The following is an 18,639-nucleotide window of genomic DNA, read 5'->3' as shown; positions in this document are numbered from 1 at the left end:
ATATTGGGATGTAGAAGAAAAATTCTGCATCTGAAAGGCTTCCTTATTAATAAAAACGAAAATTTATGTTGGCAGTGGGGAAGGAAATCTCATCTGTATTTTGAGGACTAAAATATGCTGTGTTCTCTTCTTCATAGCTGCAGTTAGGCCAGTGTTTAGTGGGTAGCTCAATTTATTTTAAAAAGGTAAAATTCTTCCAGACAGGATTTATTGATTAGATGAATGTGCATCTGATGCCTTTTTTCAACAAAAATATTTTCATTTTTCTTTCAAATTAAGCTGCAATAGGACAAAGTAGGAGGGATGCATAGAAGTAGGAAATTGCACTAAACAAAATTTAGATTACAGTGATTAAAGTTGATCTAGTGCTAGTAATTATAACTTTTTAACACCTTGATTTTGTGTGTAGCTTCTGAGCATTTACTGAACCTGTAAGAGCAAAATCTCATCCTATTCCTGAACTTTTGCAATATGAAAATGGTTTAGGCTGTTACATGTACAGCACCTTTCAGTTTAATTGGATATGTGGTAATTGCAGCTTTTGCATGACTGTCACCTATGTATTGGATAAAGATGAAGAGAAAAGYGTATCTAAAGGAATTTTTCATCTTAACAAATAATACCATGCATACTCTGAAAAACAAGTGGTTTTGTTAATTTTTTTTGTTGTACCTAATTTCAAATTGAACACATGAACTCACTGGCAACTTAGGTAAATGAAAGAGTCAGCTTATTTTCTTTTCTTTTTTTTTTTTTTAAATCTAATACTTGCATGCCTAGAAGTTTGCATTACAAGAAAATGTGTTATTGTGATTTCTTTGCTTTTTGTGACATTAACCTGTATCATCTTCAAGTTGCTTCAAGTTGAGAAACATTCATTAATCTCTAGAACCTGACACTTCAGACTTGTAAAAATAGAACTGTAACRTGTTAGTAGAACAAGATAGGGATAAAAATTAACAGATGTTTTCCCAGAATTCATGCAAGCATTTTTGTTATTCAAATACCCATAATAACTAGCAATTATGGGGATGTTTTTTGTAAAATAAATTTAGATTTTCATAAAGCAAGTGAGAATCTAGTGATAGTATTTTAGTGCTAGGATTTTGCAGCAGATGCAGAAGGGAAAGGCTTTGCATTCTGTTYTGTGTAAGGGTTTTGGAATCCAGTGTTCTCTCCATTCAGATGAATGTATAGGGAGCAGGTACGTGAGATGCTTAAGCCTTTAGAAGAATTTAGTTTGCTTAAAGGCAGAATAGATATTAGATAGTATATGTATTAATTATTTAAGACAATTGTATTTGATTAATAATTTGCTTTTTGAAATGGGAGTTGTATGTTTCTTGTAAGGAAGTCTGTCTATCCTGTGAGGTTTTAAGAYGAAATCTGTAGTCTTGCACATTTATGAGTGTATATATCAGTTTGCACTGTCATATTTTTATTTTAAATCTCCATTTTCCATCACAGAAGTCTTGCAGGGGTCGACTGTGTATAACCAGAAGCAGGCTAAAATATGCAAGAACAAGGTTTAAAGAGCTTATGGAACTATTCTCAGTTTATTCTTTGATCGAATGTGTATTGCTTTTTGTATTTTAACCTTATATAAATACATGATTATTCTCTGCAATTCCAGGGCAGCTGAAATTCTCTACTCCTTCGCTTTAGTACAGTCCAGTAAATTTGAGAAGATGAGTGCATTTCCTTCTGTCGATAACTATAAATTGCTGACAGAAGCTAGGAGGAACCTTGGACTCTTCCAACACCATGATGCTATTACAGGAACAGCCAAAGATTGGGTAGTTGTGGATTATGGCACCAGGTATTATAAATACATAAACTTAAATCTTCATTTCCTTTTGCATTTTTAGAACAGAAGTGCTTATTTCAGACATACAGATTTGATTTAGCAACATGCTCTACTGAAAATGTAGTGGTGCTGTACCCGAGAAGTGGATTGATTACCTGTGCCCTTCATTTATGGAATATGTTTTAACCCTCTGARTAAGAATTTGATATCCAAACGAAATGTTGATTTTTCAAAAGGTAGACACATTACTGAGATTTCCCTAACAACAGAAATTTTCTGAGTAACTGCCTATAGGAGAACTTTTTATATTTGTCTGTCTGARGCAATGATCAAAATGTGCTAATTTAAACAGGTATTCCTTGGAAAATTCCATATCCTCTGCAGCCTGCCTTTCTTAAATGAGTAAAATGTTTTTCATGTTGAAAATCTTCTTAACTTGTCTGTCATTATTTATTGTTTCATCTGGTGGGTATTTCTCAGTATTGAGAAATTATTCTGTTAGCTGCTTCATAGAATTTTTTTGAAGAACATGCATGATATAYGGATGTCTGTGTATGCATATGCTTTAAATATAGTTTGTTGAGAAAGTTGCAACATACTGGAATGGTCAGAGCTAGTAAAATTGATTAATTGAGGTGGTAATGGTAGACTGATACTACAGCATGTTCATTAAATAAGTAAATATTTTAAATGCATCTAAAATGCTCTTTCTTTTTAAAACTATTTAATGACAAGTATTTTTAATTTCCATATTTTACTCTAGTAAATCATAGTGATTCACAATGTACTGGGTTATGAGAGAGTRAAATAAAGTAATTTTTCACCTCCCAAATGAAATTATACCACTATCTGTATTTAGGAATTTCTAAACATTGTGGGAATTATAACTATGGAAATCATGGTAGTTTATACAGTTTATATTTTTTATGTCTGTAATTTCTTTCTTAATCCTGTGTAAAGACAATCTTGACTTTGTGACCAGCATTTCAGGCTTGTCTGCACTAGAGAAACTGAAAATCAAATAAGCAAATTATATACTTTCCTAAGGTTAGCATTTTGAAAAAGTACTTGATATTCTGAGGATACACCTTTTGTAGCATAACGGACTGGAGGAGGTGAACCTCACTTTTAGTATGCAAGATGGGAATATAATAGAATTCAGAATATTTCTGCATTTTTCAGGCAGGTCACCCATTGCAACTAGCCATTCTTAATTTCATGCTATATTGATGTTAAAAATTCTATTTTGTTTTTTGCAACATATTCTTGAGTTCTTAAATAACYACATTGAACAAAAACAGCTGAAAAGTAACCGAGACTTTAAATGTTTTAACAGGCTTTTCCATTCAATAATGAACGTGAAGAAAGTGATAGTTGACTCTGTTCATGTTCTTATCCTGAAGGACAAAAGTGCTTATTATTATAACACAGCAACTCCATTCCTGAAGATGGTGAGCTATCTTCCCTGATTCTTTCCAAAAATGAAATGTAAATACAGTTTTGAATACAGTTTGGAAGCCTGGGAAACGTCAGGACTAAATTTGTAGCTAATGCCTTCTCAGAAATCTGCTTCTTGTCACTCTTYGCATTAATGGAAGATATTAGAAAGTAAAAACTGCAACATGTCAGCAGTTGATGATGAAAAAAGCCCATACAGCTAAAGMTTCCACTTGTGAATTAGATAGTAGAAGCAGGTGTTCTAATTTTCTTGTGGGCATGGATTTGTTGGTGACTTACGTGATATACATATGGAAGAGAAAATATAACAGTATGCAGTCCTGCAATTTGACTTGATTTGTAATTCAAGAACTGTGGGAAGAAGAAAATTTCCATCCCTAACAGAAGTCTAACCTTAATTTGCAGGACTAGGTCTAGACAAGAGCTCGTGCTATTTTTTCCTTCACTCAAATTATTTGAAACAGGAATGTTCAATAAATGGATGAGTAAGTCAGCAATGGCTTCTCATGTTTTTTTTTGAGATCTATTTTACGGTGAAGAACACCTTGAAGAAACATACTTGCTAATATTGCTTCCTTTCAGAATTCTTTGTTTCTTCACTTTCTGAGTTACAAAAGTCCTGTGATAGCTTGGAATTCTTAGGAAGTCTACTTAAATGCATTTTACATTGAAGAGAGACAAAATGAGATGCTTTAATCCTTTGTTCAAAAACATGTTAGGGTTAAGATATAATTATCTCACACTGGTGACATAATAAACATGACATATATTTCACTGGTTTAGTTGTCCTAGGTGTGTCACACCTTGAATTATTCCTCTAATCATATGCATATATGAAAAACAAAGTTAAAATAGTTATTTATAACTTTTATGATTGTTATACATATATATATATATATATTCTGTGATTGTTGTGCGAATGTGTGTCACAAATGTGTAATTTTTCTCCTCTTTGGAAAACGAATGTGCGCTTTCATCAAGTAGGAATGTTTTGAAGGCATTCATAGGATGATGTTTTTACTCCTCCTCTGAATTATATTGGAAGATGTTGTCATGTTACATTTTACCAAAATTTTTTTGTTCTTGTTCTTCATCAGTCTGGATTAATACCACTGCGTTGTAGAAGTACTAATTGCTGTTTAAACTGTATGTTGCCTAGGAGCACACTAATCTAATAAGCTACTATTACAACTCTGAAAGCAGAATTTAAAAAGGAAGTTCTTATTTCAATGCATTTATTATGTGTGTATAAACAAAAAATAAGGCAATTACAAAAGTAGATTAAGATTTATCTGTATGATGAACAGTATCTGCAGCATATCATAAATCTAATATCTCTTCTGTGCATTGCATATAGCAACAAAAGCTTTTTAGTGTGGGATTTGTAGGCCCTTAAGAGAAGAACTTAGGACACTTAAAAAGTCTTTGCAAAACTTGAGCAAGCTGAAAGTTCAAAGGCATTTGTTTTGGAGTATAGATTGTGGTGTTTCGGCGCTTGATGGAAGCTGACATCAAGAATTGCTCAGTAATGGGCATTCAGAGTGAATGTGAAGAGAGTGGAGTACAAATGATGAAGGCTCTAAGATTGAAAGTGGCTGTTGTTTTTGAGGAGTAAAGAAGTAAAAAACACTTAGAGGAAAAGAGCACAGGAACATAGCAGCAGGATTCCAGCASGTAGTGGGTACAACCAGGGAGAAGTTCCCCTTCTTGGAGCCAGAAAAAAGAAGTTGGGTGTAAGGCACTATGGAAGGATTCCAGAATGACACTGCTTGCACTTTTTCTACTCTTCTTAATTATTAGTGACACATAAAAGCATCATGTTTTTCTGAACTGATAACTGAATACTTTGTACTTCATATATTAAGTTTTACAAACTCTACACTAGTAAACAAACAAAACATCACTTGGAAGGAAATACACTGTAAAATACATGAAACTTAAAGATCCAACTTTGTTAGATCATGGATGGGATTTAAACTGTAAAAGTAAACCAGTGCAACCATTGCACCATTCCTGTGCATTAATCTTAGTTCTTTCAGTGCAGAGTAATAATTCATCTAAGTGACAATTGGTGGATGTGAAAAACATAATTTTGAGGCTGTTTTGAGGTACTGAGAACTCTACACTTCACTTTCAAAGTCTGTAGTGATCACCATTGTATGAACTGACAAGAATGCACTGTCAATCAACAGTCTTTGGTTGCTCTCCTAGACCACTGCAACAGTGACAGCAAAGTCTTGTCTCTACCTTTTGTCAGTGGAAGTGAGCCCTGCATCACACCACACCACACACACCATACCACGCCACACCCCAAATTATGTTTTTTGAAACATTTCTCTACGTACAATATAAGGTAACAATGAGAGTCTCAAAGGAGACTAGGCAGTGAATCCTAGTGATAATGCGCAGGAGTGTAGTGTTTCAGAGTAGATTTGTAGCAGGAAAGAATTAATAAAAATAAGTATTTGCAAAGTTGGAAGAAATTTGGTGATTATGAAGCCTTGTATCAAAAAATGAAAACACAGGCATAACAATTTGAGAATTGACTCTAGTTAAATCTTTAATGAAACAAACACTCCTTGGTGAATTGGTCAAAGTGGGCCTATTTCTTTCATCGGTGTGAAGTACTTAGTTTATTAAATTTTGTGGTTTTTCATTCTCAATAACGTGCTAAAATAAGTTTTGGATATGGTGTTGTTAATGTGGTTTTGTACTCCACAAAATGCATAAAATAGACAAAGCTCATATATTATGCATGTGTATTCAAAAGCAAATTCAAAGATGTTCTCTTGCAGGACGATGTTCAGGCTTCTCAAGATTCTTTGCCGCGCAAGATAGTTATAAAGTTGACATTGCAACCAAGGTAAATAATTTATGTATTGCTCAGTATCTGAGATTCTTTTAGCAATCTAGCAACCTACTTATTAGGTACTAGTAAGTAATTTTTTATGCCATTYCCTTTTTTTTTCAAATTTCACTGAAAATAGAGGCAAACGTTTAAAAAATTAAAAAAACTTAAAAATAAGTCTGGGATATTATGCTAATACTACTACTGCTATGTTTAATTGAAAGAGGACACGGCATGTTACAACTGTATGCATTGCTCATATACCACAGCTGAAGTATTGTGTTTCTGTGTGCTATTACAGCATCTACTAAGTAGATTGAGAGAAGAATATAGTAGATTATAATTAAACAGAATTACAGGTGCCTCAATTAATTCTGCAAGCAAAATATTACATTTTTAGAAGGCCTAAAAATCACAATTTATAAATACTGTGTTATCTTTAAAAATCAAGTAGGAGATAAATTGGACACAGTTCTCTCTTAACTCCAACTTTCCATTGTATTAAGAGGGCTTACTTTTTTATTTGTATGTATTCAGTTAAAAATGGTACCCTGCTATACCCATGACTACTTAGTATCCAACCTGAAAAAATATACACATCACTGAAAATGGCTGGTATAAATAAAGTGAATAAGACATATGGGTATGAGAGGTACGGTGTGTGTAAATTAAGTAATACAAAGTTTTTGCTTACAGATCAGAAGATTTAAGATTCATTTAAATGGCAGTGAATGCTATTTTTGATGATGTTAGTATTTGATTTCTCTAGTTCTAGCAAGTGGCAAGCTAATAGCACTTACTTGCCTAATTCATGAAGGTGTCCAACTATTCAGCAGACTAGCTGCTACTGTTAAATATATATATATATAATTAAATTCTTTGAAAAAGTGAGTAAAGTTTGGTCCTTGTGAGCTTTTGGGGAAAACTGTCTTCAGTCCTCCAGCACTAAGTATACATAATGTGTCTATATGTAGTTTTAGAATACACTTTTCTCCAGAGCATACCATTTTTTTAATAGGACTTCTGGTCTCTTATTGAAGTGCTATACTGATGCTAATAGATTATCTTAAACTTGTCCAAAAAGGCCAATAAATCRGGTGTCTGTTAATTTTGAAAATGCTAAAATATTTTAGTTACCTAATCTCCTCAGGTTTCTTTACTGGCAGAGGATTGTATAAGTAGCATATAAACACTTGGCTGGAGGCAAGGTGTGATGTAGACTTTCTTTGCCATTTTAGGATAGCTTTATTGCCTTTGCATTTCTTACCTAGGTTAGCTGTTGACATTATCCCTGTGCCCCTCTCATCCCCTAATATGCCTTTTGTTTGCATACAGTGTTCCACTTATGACTGCATAATGTGCTAAGTAAGATTTTTGCTTTTTAGCCCTTACTCATTTTGGACRTTTTCAATTTTTTTTCACCTGCTTTGGTGTACATTAAATAGAAGTACATGACATTACCATTAATATTATTCTAGCGGACTATTGTTACTGTTCTCTAAACTGGTCTTAGCTTGCTAAGAAGATGATACTCGTAGAAAATTGCTAACTGTATGCTGTCTGGTATTCTGAAGAGACYCTGTGGGCATGTAAGGTGTAATTCATGTTCCAAAGACTGTAATCAGAAATATGGGAGGAAGAATGAAGGGAAAAATGAGAAGGAAAGGGCAAAGAAAGATTATAAGTGAATATTGATATTTCTTATTAAAACCCTGGGGGTTTTTTACTTTCTTTTTGGAAACATTTTGAAAGTAATGTTAAAGTATACACTACTTCATGTTTCCCTTTTTGTTAAAATTTTCATTTGAATATCTCTTTGTGAAACTGTAAAACTTTGTGAAACTTATAAAAATGAGCTTAGTCTCTTTATGCTTCTAGCTTTGTCACCACAAACTTTATTACCATTGGAAAAAGTGGTATCTAAGCTCACTCAGTAATTCTTAGTTAAATCTAGCATGTGATTATCACGACTGTGTCTGGGTTTTCTCAGATGAGAGAAATGTTGATTTCTCTTAAAATCAATTCAATAAATCTATATTACTAAGGACTACTATGCTTAAACTTCAAATTTTACATATTTTAAGAGAGAAACTGGCTTTTTCCTTTTAAAATTTTGAGGCATCAGCAGATTTAAAGTACTGATTTTACCAAAACTTTATTAAGTTCATCTTCTGTTCTTAATAGTCTTTATTGTTCATCTATGTATAATTGAATCTCCRTATTTCTTTCTGTTGGAGTGTTCTAATATGGCATTATATGGCATAGAAATTAAATCAGTGTAACTTGCAAGGTGTTACTTTTCTTTGATTGGCTATTTAGCTTTTTCTATTTTTGCATTTCCATGTTAGAATTTAAAAAAAATATCTCTGTTGTCACTTGGTTATTCTTGTGGAAATATAGTTCATGCCACCTGTGAGTTTAGGGGGACACACTGATGGTAAACTCATAATGGCTTTTTAAATCTCAATAATTTAATTTTTTTCCTTATTTTACTGATTGCAAATATAACCAGTTTTCTACAGGGAAATGGTCTATAATGTGCTTTTTGCCTCTTACATCCATCCTTCTTTATGGGTGTTTTTTAGTTAAGTGTTCTCTTCACTGCTCATTAAAGTTGTAGTCAGTGGTGGAAACTGATCTAAGACTAYACAGGAGAGTAACCACTACTCGATTACATGGAAAAGAAAGAAAGCAGGAAAAGTTCTCTTTCAGTAGTTATTGTTCTAGTATGAAGTATGTCCATATTGTTGTGTATTTGAGCAGTGCCTTTCAAACTGCTTTGAAGTAGGTGCCATSTGTAGCCTATTTGGTATTGTTTCTGCCCCCACTGGAGCATCTCTTCTCTGTAGTGCTGTTGTGATACTTTCATAAATCCATAGTTTTATTTAAAAGTCATGTATTAATTTTGATGAAATAGGTATACAGTGTATTTTAAATCTTAACTTTGACTCTGCTGCCACCTTAGAACGACTTAGTGGTCTCATGATCAGGCTTTTGAGTGAAGTTATGGAGTCTTTAATTACACTAAATCCCTTTTAACTGATAAATGAAGTTGCATGCTTTAAAAAAAAAATTACTACTTTCAGCTGAAAATTGAGCTTTCACAAGATAATATCCAACTAGATGTGTAACTATTTCAGTCTTGCTCTGAAGTTTAAAATTACTGCTTGTCTTGGAGACCAAGCCCATGAGTGTACTGTTAAATTGGATGCTGGTTCATACTCTGTGAGTGCCCAGCCCTTTAATATAATAATAGGTTTTTAGGAACAGTCTGCCCAAGGTCATACTTCCTGAATGGCAAAATACTTCTACTCACTGGACTTGGTGGGTGGGGGTGAGTTTGAACCTCTGTGTTTGAATTTCCAGTTCTGGCTGTCGTACCCACTGACTTTGAGGGTAAGTGTTTTCCAGCTGTTTCTATCTGTGCTGTTTCCTGGAGACACCATTGCAGGGGAGCATGGTACATGACSAAATGACTGAATTGATTGTCTGCACCAGCTGGGATGCTGTAATGGTCTTGCTTGGCGCAGTATGGTGAACCTTAGTGAAAAGACCTAAGAATGGCAGTTAGGTTTTTGTTTTAACTCCTGAACCTGCATGTACCTAGTTAGGCAGTTTCAATATTGAGCTCCACTGCACTCTACAAGCATGGTATGAGGCATCCTATCTGAACTGAAGATACTATGGCATTGAAAAAGTCTTTACATTTTTTTTTAAAACCATTCATTGGAATTGTTTTTAGTGCTAAACCAACTATTCTCAGAATTTTCCCAAATAACTTTGGTCAGCTAATCTTAGAGGAACAATAAGATAACCTTCTTATCAGGCAGTTTTATATCTTAGCAGACACTATTTCCATTATCTGAAGTATTTAGGTTTCCTAGGCTATTAATTATAGGAGGATACGCTGTAATCAATTATTTCTTCCAAGATCTGTCAAAGCATCATGCTTTTTAATGATATGCACCTTATAAAAGAAAGTTTCCTTTTTTCAAATAGAGGATATAAATGATCTGGGCTATTATTCTCACCTTGTCATCTATGAACAGATTTTGGCACTAGGCTGTATTTAATAAAATTTTGGCATAAGTTTTGTTTATCCCATTAGGTCCAAAATTTGTGATATTTTTGAGAAAGAAAATCCCAATTTTCCTCTATAATTTTTCAGGTTGCTAATCTTTTWAAAAAATTGTCTTGGCAGGGATATTCACTGCTTTCTCAACACAGCACTATAATGTAGAAATTAAAGCTATATTGCTAACTAATGTGTGATGGAAAATAATGTACATAGGTCAAAAATTCTTGACAAAGTTGTGTTTATGTTACTGTATTTTGTTGGATGATGACAGCAAGGATAACTTGTCTGAGATGGAAACTTTGTTATTGACATGCCATAACTGTAACTTTCTGAGTTTAGAATGTGACTGAATCAGAATAATATTCTTTATTTAGCAACTTTAGTTTTGGCGGTGGTTTTTGTTTCTTTTTTTTCCTCTGTAGCCCTGTGTTATTCATTTTGGTACAAATCTAAACTGTTGTCCAGTGTAGTTGCAAGGAGAGGACCCTGCAACAGCATTTCACAATTTACTAATGTACATCTTAATTGCCTTTTATGCTTACGTGATTTCAGAGGCTTATGTATTCTTAGTTATACTCCAAAAGAGCTGGAAAAAAGACAGTTGAAACTAAGGTATTTCAATTATCAATGAGGAAAAATCCCAAGTTTAAAGAAAACAAGAAAAAATACAGTAACATTTAAGGTATCTTCATAAATATTAGTGGAAATTGTTAATATGCACACATGTTCCCCAAGAAGAAAACAAATCTCAAAAAAGCCAGCAAACAAACCAACATTAACTAAACCAACAGTTTGAGGTTTTTATTTATGAACTAGTGACTGCTCTATGCATAACTTTGTTGTTTTGTTAAAGTGAAACCTTTGTATTAGTTTCTTTACGGGAGGTGGACAGGATGAATAGTCTTTCACTCAGACCTTAACATTCACTGCTTCTATTAAGAAACAATGCTTAATTAAGTACACGTATTAAGCACGCAGGAGTGCAAGTAGGTAAAAATAATAGAAAATGCTTTGAAGGTCATGTGTGAAGAGCTGCACTTTAGTTTCCAATGCCATGGCTGCTCAGGTTGAATACAGCTTAATAGTTCTTTTAAAATTACTTTAAACTGTTAATCTTGGTGGTCATCTGCCTGATCAGTTTACTAGATTTCAAGTGGCCTGTAACTGCCACAGTCATGTTCTGTTTGTAGTAAACTCAAGGTAATTTTGACTAAATTGATTTGAAATGTAAAAAATATTCTCCTTGGTTTTCATGATGGAAGAGCTATTGCAAATGAAATGCCTAGCTGACATGGGATAATTCAGACATCTGAATCTTGAAACATCACTGAATGTGAGCTTGAAAGAAGTATTTTAGTAAAAATCATTCTGGTAAAAGTGGTTACTTAAAAATGAACAAAAAGCATGATACATTCATTCTGTTTTGTAGGTGGAACTTAGCTGTGCAACTATCTGTATGACCAAAATCAGCAAACTCTCCATTGACAATGTCTAATGGGACAGGAAGTGAGGGGTATGGAAGAATTTCACAGCACCTTGATCTCTTTATTCTCACTCTTTCTGTAATGTCACAACAGTTTTTCAGAGGTTTCTGTATTTACTGTGCAAGTTTTGTACTTTTTGTGTTTAAAAAACATTTAAAAAATATACTACTTGCAGGCTTATCTCAGAACTGTCTCCAGGCACTGGTAGTTGACATCTCTTCATAAGTTTATCTGTGAAGTGTAAAAACAAAACAACAAACAAGCAAAGAGATAAATGCCTGCTTTGCTTTAAAGAATAGCTCTTTAAAACTGAACGTGGTATGTTTTTTGAGTTATGATAAATTTTCGTTATGAAGAAGAAGAAAGCAGCTTTGATTTGCAATTAATTGTATTTCAAAGCGTTTTGTGGAATTTTARTTTTTCAAAACTCAGTTTTTGAATGTTATGCTTCTGAATTCAAGTTATTCTAAAAGCTGTTAAATTTCAAACTTTTAATGATTAATTTTTCAGTGCATAAAAATCTTATACATCAAACATTTTTTCAATTTTTGGTCTGTCGGTGTGGATGAACCAATGACAGTCTGTTCTAAATGTTTTTGTTTACTGACTGTCTTTGAAATTGCCATTGCAAAATTAAACCAATAAATAAGTTCACAGTTTGTAGCATTTATAGATTCTTTGCAGTTTTTCTAAATTGCAGAAGTTTAGTCTTTTCACTTCAATGCAGAGAATACCAACATGTTTCTTTTGGGTTTGCGGTACTGGGACAGCCATATAGTGAAGATGTTTGATACTTCAGTTGCTATGAAAAATTACAACATTAAAATAAAATATGGCAATTAGGTCTTAAATTTCTGGTTTCCTCTGAGAACACTGTAGTGAAATGTCATGAAACGCAGAAGGAACAGATTAACGAMGCATACTTTAGGGGAATTAGTTTGTTCTCAAGAAACCGAAAGTGATTGTTATGAAGGAATATGGTAGTGAATAACTGAAAACAACTGAAACATCTGCATCAAATGCATGTACTTGTTGAAGCAGTTTTGGAATTAGAATATACGTATTTTCAGTATATTAGTACATTTGTATATTATTTCTTTTTCTTCCAGGCACTGGCCCCTTCAGCCTTTTTGCTGGAGTAACTTTGAGGCAATACTGTAGTTAGTCCAAGGCTCTCAAGGCAAAGGCTGAAGTGATATGGCATACTTAAAAGTCTTTCTGCTCTTCTGAACCAGATTTTTTTTTTTTCCCTTCTAAATGCAGATTTATAAAGCCTGCAGTACAAGAGGAACAAGGAAAGGATTTTAGTGAAGGTACTTCCTGATCCTGAAAAAGTCAGGGGGCTTCAAGCCCATCTTGGACCTCAGAACATCTCACAACTTTGTGGTAAAAGAAAAATTTAAAATAGTGCCTTTGGACTTAATCCTTTTATCCTTAACTGGAGAGTAGTTATGTGCTCCAGATTAGGATATGTGTGCCACTACAGTCCATCTAAATCACAGGAAATATGTGTATCTGGCATATGTACTAGGTACATAACATTTAAAAGTCTTGTCTTAGGTTGATTTTGATGTTGATTTTTTTTTGTGTTCTCAAAATACATAGTTCTTGCTGTGCTGTTGTCTGTGTGTATTGTGAATGGTGTTTTCTTGAGGKTGTTCCATGGTTTGTTCTTGAAAAAGCCACACAAAGGTCCTGTTTCCTGTGAGAGTGGAGGGATGGATTATGTGCCTATTGTGTGCCTAATTTTGCGCCTTTTGCTTGAGCAATGGATATTATGAAGATTTCTCTGTAGAGTTATAAAGGAGAGAATTCACAGAAATGCATGTGTGTGATTTCTCTCACCTTTATTGAGTTCAGCTGTGGATTTGTCATTAGGAAGGGTAATTCTGCAGTRGTTCTGAAATGTCAAGCTAAGATTAAGGGAGCTTTTTAAGCACAGGATCACTGGTTTTATTTATTTCTATATTAACCAAAACTGTCAGACRTTACTGCTCTTAGAGCTATGCTAAAATTACATATTTCTATCTCTAAACTACACATTAGGCTTCCTTTTCAAATGCTGTTATAATCATGGCATTATATTGTGTTAGTTACAACTCTACTGAATTCTGGTGAATTTACTTATTTATTGGTAGTATCTCTTTATTTCTTGATGTCACCAGTTTGATATTATAATGAAAAGCTGATCTCTGGATGGTAGATTCTGTTTCCACCTTTTTATACCTTATGAAAGCAACACAAGTTTATATTATGTGCTTATAATTTCAGGTTGAGATTACTATCCTACTAACTATTATGCAGGATGTTATTCATGAACTGCAAAAGATGTTTTATTTAAGAAGAGAAAAAAAATCCTACTGTTTCTCCAAATATGATAATATTTGATTATATATATTCAGCATTAATATTCTATGCTAGAATAAACAGTTTAATTGGATTATAATTCACTGCTTTGATGTAAATTTTTTTTTCTTGTTAAATCTATGACACTATTGATGAATTTGTAAGAAGCTTATCTGGATGTGATATAGATGAACATATTAGCATTATTTATTTTATCTGGTTAGGTAAGCTGATAAATCTCCTTAGACTTTATCCAGTCTATGAAAAGCCTCTTGGAGGAAGGTATTGGAATCTTCTGTTTTGGGGAGACCCTGCATTTCTCCAACTTTATAGCAAACTATTTTGCTTGATTTTTAATAAACCACCCATATTCCTACTGCCCCAGATTTGTGTTTMCATCTGACACTATGTCTGAGAGTGTAGGTCTTAATCATAATTTAATAAAATGTCTACAATTGTATAGTTAATGGTTTCAGTATCTACTGTATCTCAGAGGAGGTATGCTAAATCTCTAGCAATTATTGAAACTGTTTTCATATAACTAGGTGTGTTAATTCAGTTTAAAGCACAATTTCACTGTTTCATTTGTTGCTTTGACTTTAACTTTGTGCTGCCTTCACTCAGTTAATGGTCAGACTTGCTGGTTGCCTAGCTTTTCTTCTAAATGTTCATTGATGAATGTTAGATATCCCATGTTATTCAAATTATATGCTTTGGTATCAATCTGAGTAGGGTGTAAAACTTTTTGTGTGAAGTGAGGCCAAAAACAAGAAAGGAATTCTTTAGGCCAAATAATAAATTCACAAGCTGTTTTCTTTTTTATCTGTCATGCTAACAAAATAGAATGTAAGCASATTTTGAAATTTGATGTCATACTGGCAACAACCACTCTATATAGGATGCATATTTAAAACTGTTTTGGTAAACTGGAGACGTTATTTCATTGTCAAAGAAGCAGGCAAGTGGAAATACTGCATATCACATGGAAGAATATTGTGTGGACTGACCAAATGGACATTAGTGAAGCAGAATAAGACTACATATGTATGGTGTCAAAGGCATCCAATCCATCAAAATTGGATGATTTAAGTGGACATGTTCTTTGTAAAATGCAGCTGAAATAGTGTGCTATACTCCAGAGTGAGGAAGGTTCCATCAGAAGTATGGGATGAGACCTCGGCAGGGGTTGATAGAAAAACAAGAGCACTAAGTCAAAGAAAGCAACCAAAGAAAATGCATCATCTGTTTCATTTGAAAAGACTGATAATAAGGAAGATAAATCTATAAATGTATACAGGTTTGTTACAACGAGTCGTATGTGCAGTGGAAAAAAGGAAGACCTAGTTGGAGGAAATGTTATTTAAAGTAATTAAAAAATTAATTGTGTATTAGAAAAAACAGTGCTTGAGCTGCAGAACAGTAACATCAGTTTTGGACGTTTTCAAGAATAGTGATTGCAGCAWTTTTCAAAGTTTGCCCTACTGATTTCTCATTTTGGTTGAGAGATCAAGCTACAGCAACCTTCCACTAGGAGTTTTCCTTAATATCTAGTTTTTTCTTTCTCTCTTCAATTTCCTTGGGGAGTCATAGTGAAATGAGGTATTTTGTAGTACCTAACATAACCTAAGGTTATAGAACAGTCTGTTTCATAAGTAGACATCTGTTTGACCAGGCAGAATAAATGAAACAAGTGGACTGATTTAAGGTATATAAGACCTTCCAGTGATCTGAAAGGCTGCCTTGTTGTTTATGTAAGAACTGGTTGCTCTAATGAGAGAACATCTCTGCTTAGAGTTGTTATGCACAAGCACAGAAGTTTATGTTTTGTTTGTTGTACAGACAAATGGCATTTTCAGGACAGAAAGGTTTTTTCCCTCTGACAAATGTTATTTTATCACTTGGCAGATCTGCTGTAAAAGCTGGAATAATTTTTGATGAAAGATAGTCTGAGTGCTGGGATTTTAACTGTTTTATGCATTAAAAATTTGCAGAGTAATATTTGGAGGGGTTTTGCCTTGGTGATTTTTTTTTTACTATTATTACTGTAGGTAGGTGGGTTTTGGATGTGATGAGGAGTATTGAGCAGTGTAGTAACTACTACTACTAACTATGTAGATTAGTCGTAACAAATCAGTTCTCTGTAGGAATGTAAAGTGTCAGGAAATGTCCTAATTGTAARTTCCTGCATTTTCCCTTTGCCCCTCTACACCCCTCTTTCTCTTCATCCCCGGAAGTTCTGTTTCTAAAAGAAATATCCTAAATCCCTAACATCACTTTTCCTTAAATTAGTTGATATGATTTAACATTGGAAGTGTATTTTCCTTGCTGGAAAAAAACCCACAAAAACTTCTGATGCATCTAATAGATATTGCTGATTTTGTTCCCTTTTAAAATATGAACTGGGAATAAAATTATTTTTGTATTATTGGACAAGTATCATGCATATCTCTTCCAAAATATATTAAGTAATTCCTCGGGGCTTTTATCTCAAAATTAACTGACAAAGTGATTTTGATACTTTCTGTTTTCTTCTCTTTTTTTTTTGTTAGTAGTTTGCCACTGTTGAAAGAAGGCTGTGGCTCAGATGTCACTGATAATAGCTCAAGATACACAGAGACATAGAGTTCAGTATTTCTATTTACAATAGAAAAATACAATTTGGATAAAATTGTGAAAACTTTTTACATTTGAGAAATAAATACTCATGTTGCAGAGGGGAAATAAGGATAGTTTAAAATACCTGCAGTTTCAGTTTTTTTTTGAGATGGGAATGAATCAGACTTGAATATCTTCAGAAAGTGCAGGACATTGGTCACAATATTTTCATGCTTAAAGGTTTGAATAACTTTGTCCAAAACTTTCTCTGTTGCTTTGCTTTCTTACAAAATGAATTTTGAATASAACTGAAAAGTGTCTTGAAATGCTGTGAAATATACGTTCTCTGAAACTCAATTTAGTAACTGATAGAAGAGCTGTAGGAAAAAAGCATTAATCTGCTGCCAAGGAGAGTGACACAGTCATGAGCCAGCACAGTTGACTTTTGATGAGTCTTATTCCTAAAGGAATATTAAGAACACAACATGGATTGAGAAACTGGAAAATATCTAATTTCTGTATAACCAAAGGAGCACTATGAATAATAATAGCCTGAAGATTCTATATATGGCATTTATTTTCTGAACTATTATTTTGTAGGCTCTGTAATTATATTTTATAGGCCATCTTTACTGATTCATAGCAGAAAAGCATACAAAATAGATGAGGGGGACCTGTGCTTAAAATGTCATGTTTTTCATACTTTTGACTGAGAAGGCCTTGACTCTTACATGAGGAACCACAAGATTTTTGGACAGAGCTAAGTAACTTGAYATAAGAGGTTTTTTTKGKTTTKKTTTTYYYSGGGKTTTTTTTTTTTTTTTTTTTTTTTCCCCATTGGTTTGAGTTAATATTCACTAGGGTTTTCCTTCCAAAGAAAAAAAAAATTGTTATGGTTAGGTTTTATTCCAGGTTTTCCCCCATGACCCTCTAGAGCATGGACAGTGCTTTCAAAATAACAGTACAGTAATTTATGGACTCAAGTTATTTATTGTTTTATTCTGTATTTAAAAAAAAAAAAAGAAGAGGAAAATATATATCTAGATTTTGGTTTTGGGCTTCAATGTAAGAATCATGGTAGTCTTTTCTTCAGGGGAGATTGTGCATATTTGCACAATACACAGATAAATACCTGGTTTAAACAGATAGTCTTGGTTCTTTCTGTTCCATGCTCGTCCATCCCCAAAGACATAGATCTGTGTAATGTCAACTCATGGCAGTTTCTTTGGATTCTGGGTTTCTTGGACATTTTGATTTCTTTTGTTAAACTTCCAGCATACATCAGAAGTCACAAAGTTCAGATTTTTTATAGTATTTTTGGAAGCTACCATGGCAAACAGTACTTTATGGAGTTTAAATATTAAGCCCTAGTTTGTTTCTACCTCTTATACATTAGTGTTTGGTAATTAAACATTACTACCTACTGACTCTTCTCACATCTTTCAAAGTAATTTTTTCTAGCAATTTTAAGTTGTGAAACAGTTTTGATTCCATCTTTATCACTCCAGTGAGGTGTTTTATTTTTTAGTTTTGATTGTTTAGATTTTTTTTCWGTTTTGTTTGCAATTTTTAAGTCTTAGCCTATCGAAGTCCATCAACAGTCAAGAACTAAGAATACATTTCTAGCTGAATTGTAGTTACTAACCTACATGTCTTTCTGGTGACTTTTAACACAGGTTGAATTACTTTTCTCTATAACTTAAAGCATTTTAGTCTGTTTTCATTACTCCTTCCTTAATGTTTTCAGAACTTTTGTGCTTATGTTTGTTCTCTTTCRTTCTTCAATGGAACACCAGTGATATAGTATATAATTTGGCTTTGTGGCTTGTATAATTTCTCAGTTTTTAGTGTATTTGTTGCATTTTTTTTCATCACTTAGGCRGTTTTTAGCTTAGTCTCTATAGAAGAGTGAAATAAACGAATCAGCTTGGAAGGTCTTGTTTGTGTAAGTTTGCATGAAAATTGTGCATATGGGTCCAGAGAACTGACTCTGATGAAGCTATTTATATTGGGAAATGCTCCA

General features: G+C 33.4%; 1 protein-coding gene across 3 annotated transcripts in view; it reads left to right on the top strand.

Moving 5' to 3' along the window:
* The window catches only part of MAN2A1 (mannosidase alpha class 2A member 1), a 108,632-nt gene that overhangs the window by 50,242 nt on the left and 39,751 nt on the right, over nt 1-18,639 (top strand). For all 3 annotated transcript variants that reach the window (XM_057367518.1, XM_057367517.1, XM_057367519.1), the window contains exons 10-12: nt 1,634-1,819; nt 3,144-3,258; nt 6,061-6,128. In XM_057367518.1, coding sequence (XP_057223501.1) covers nt 1,634-1,819; nt 3,144-3,258; nt 6,061-6,128 — 369 coding nt within the window. The remainder of the gene's footprint in view (nt 1-1,633; nt 1,820-3,143; nt 3,259-6,060; nt 6,129-18,639) is intronic.

The sequence above is a fragment of the Malurus melanocephalus genome, unplaced genomic scaffold (genome assembly GCF_030028575.1).
Source record: "Malurus melanocephalus ecotype Western Australia unplaced genomic scaffold, MMel_1.1 scaffold_80, whole genome shotgun sequence".
NCBI classification, from domain to species: Eukaryota; Metazoa; Chordata; class Aves; order Passeriformes; family Maluridae; genus Malurus; species Malurus melanocephalus.
Note: the sequence above shows the minus strand (reverse complement) of the source record. Positions and strands in the feature narration are given on the sequence as shown.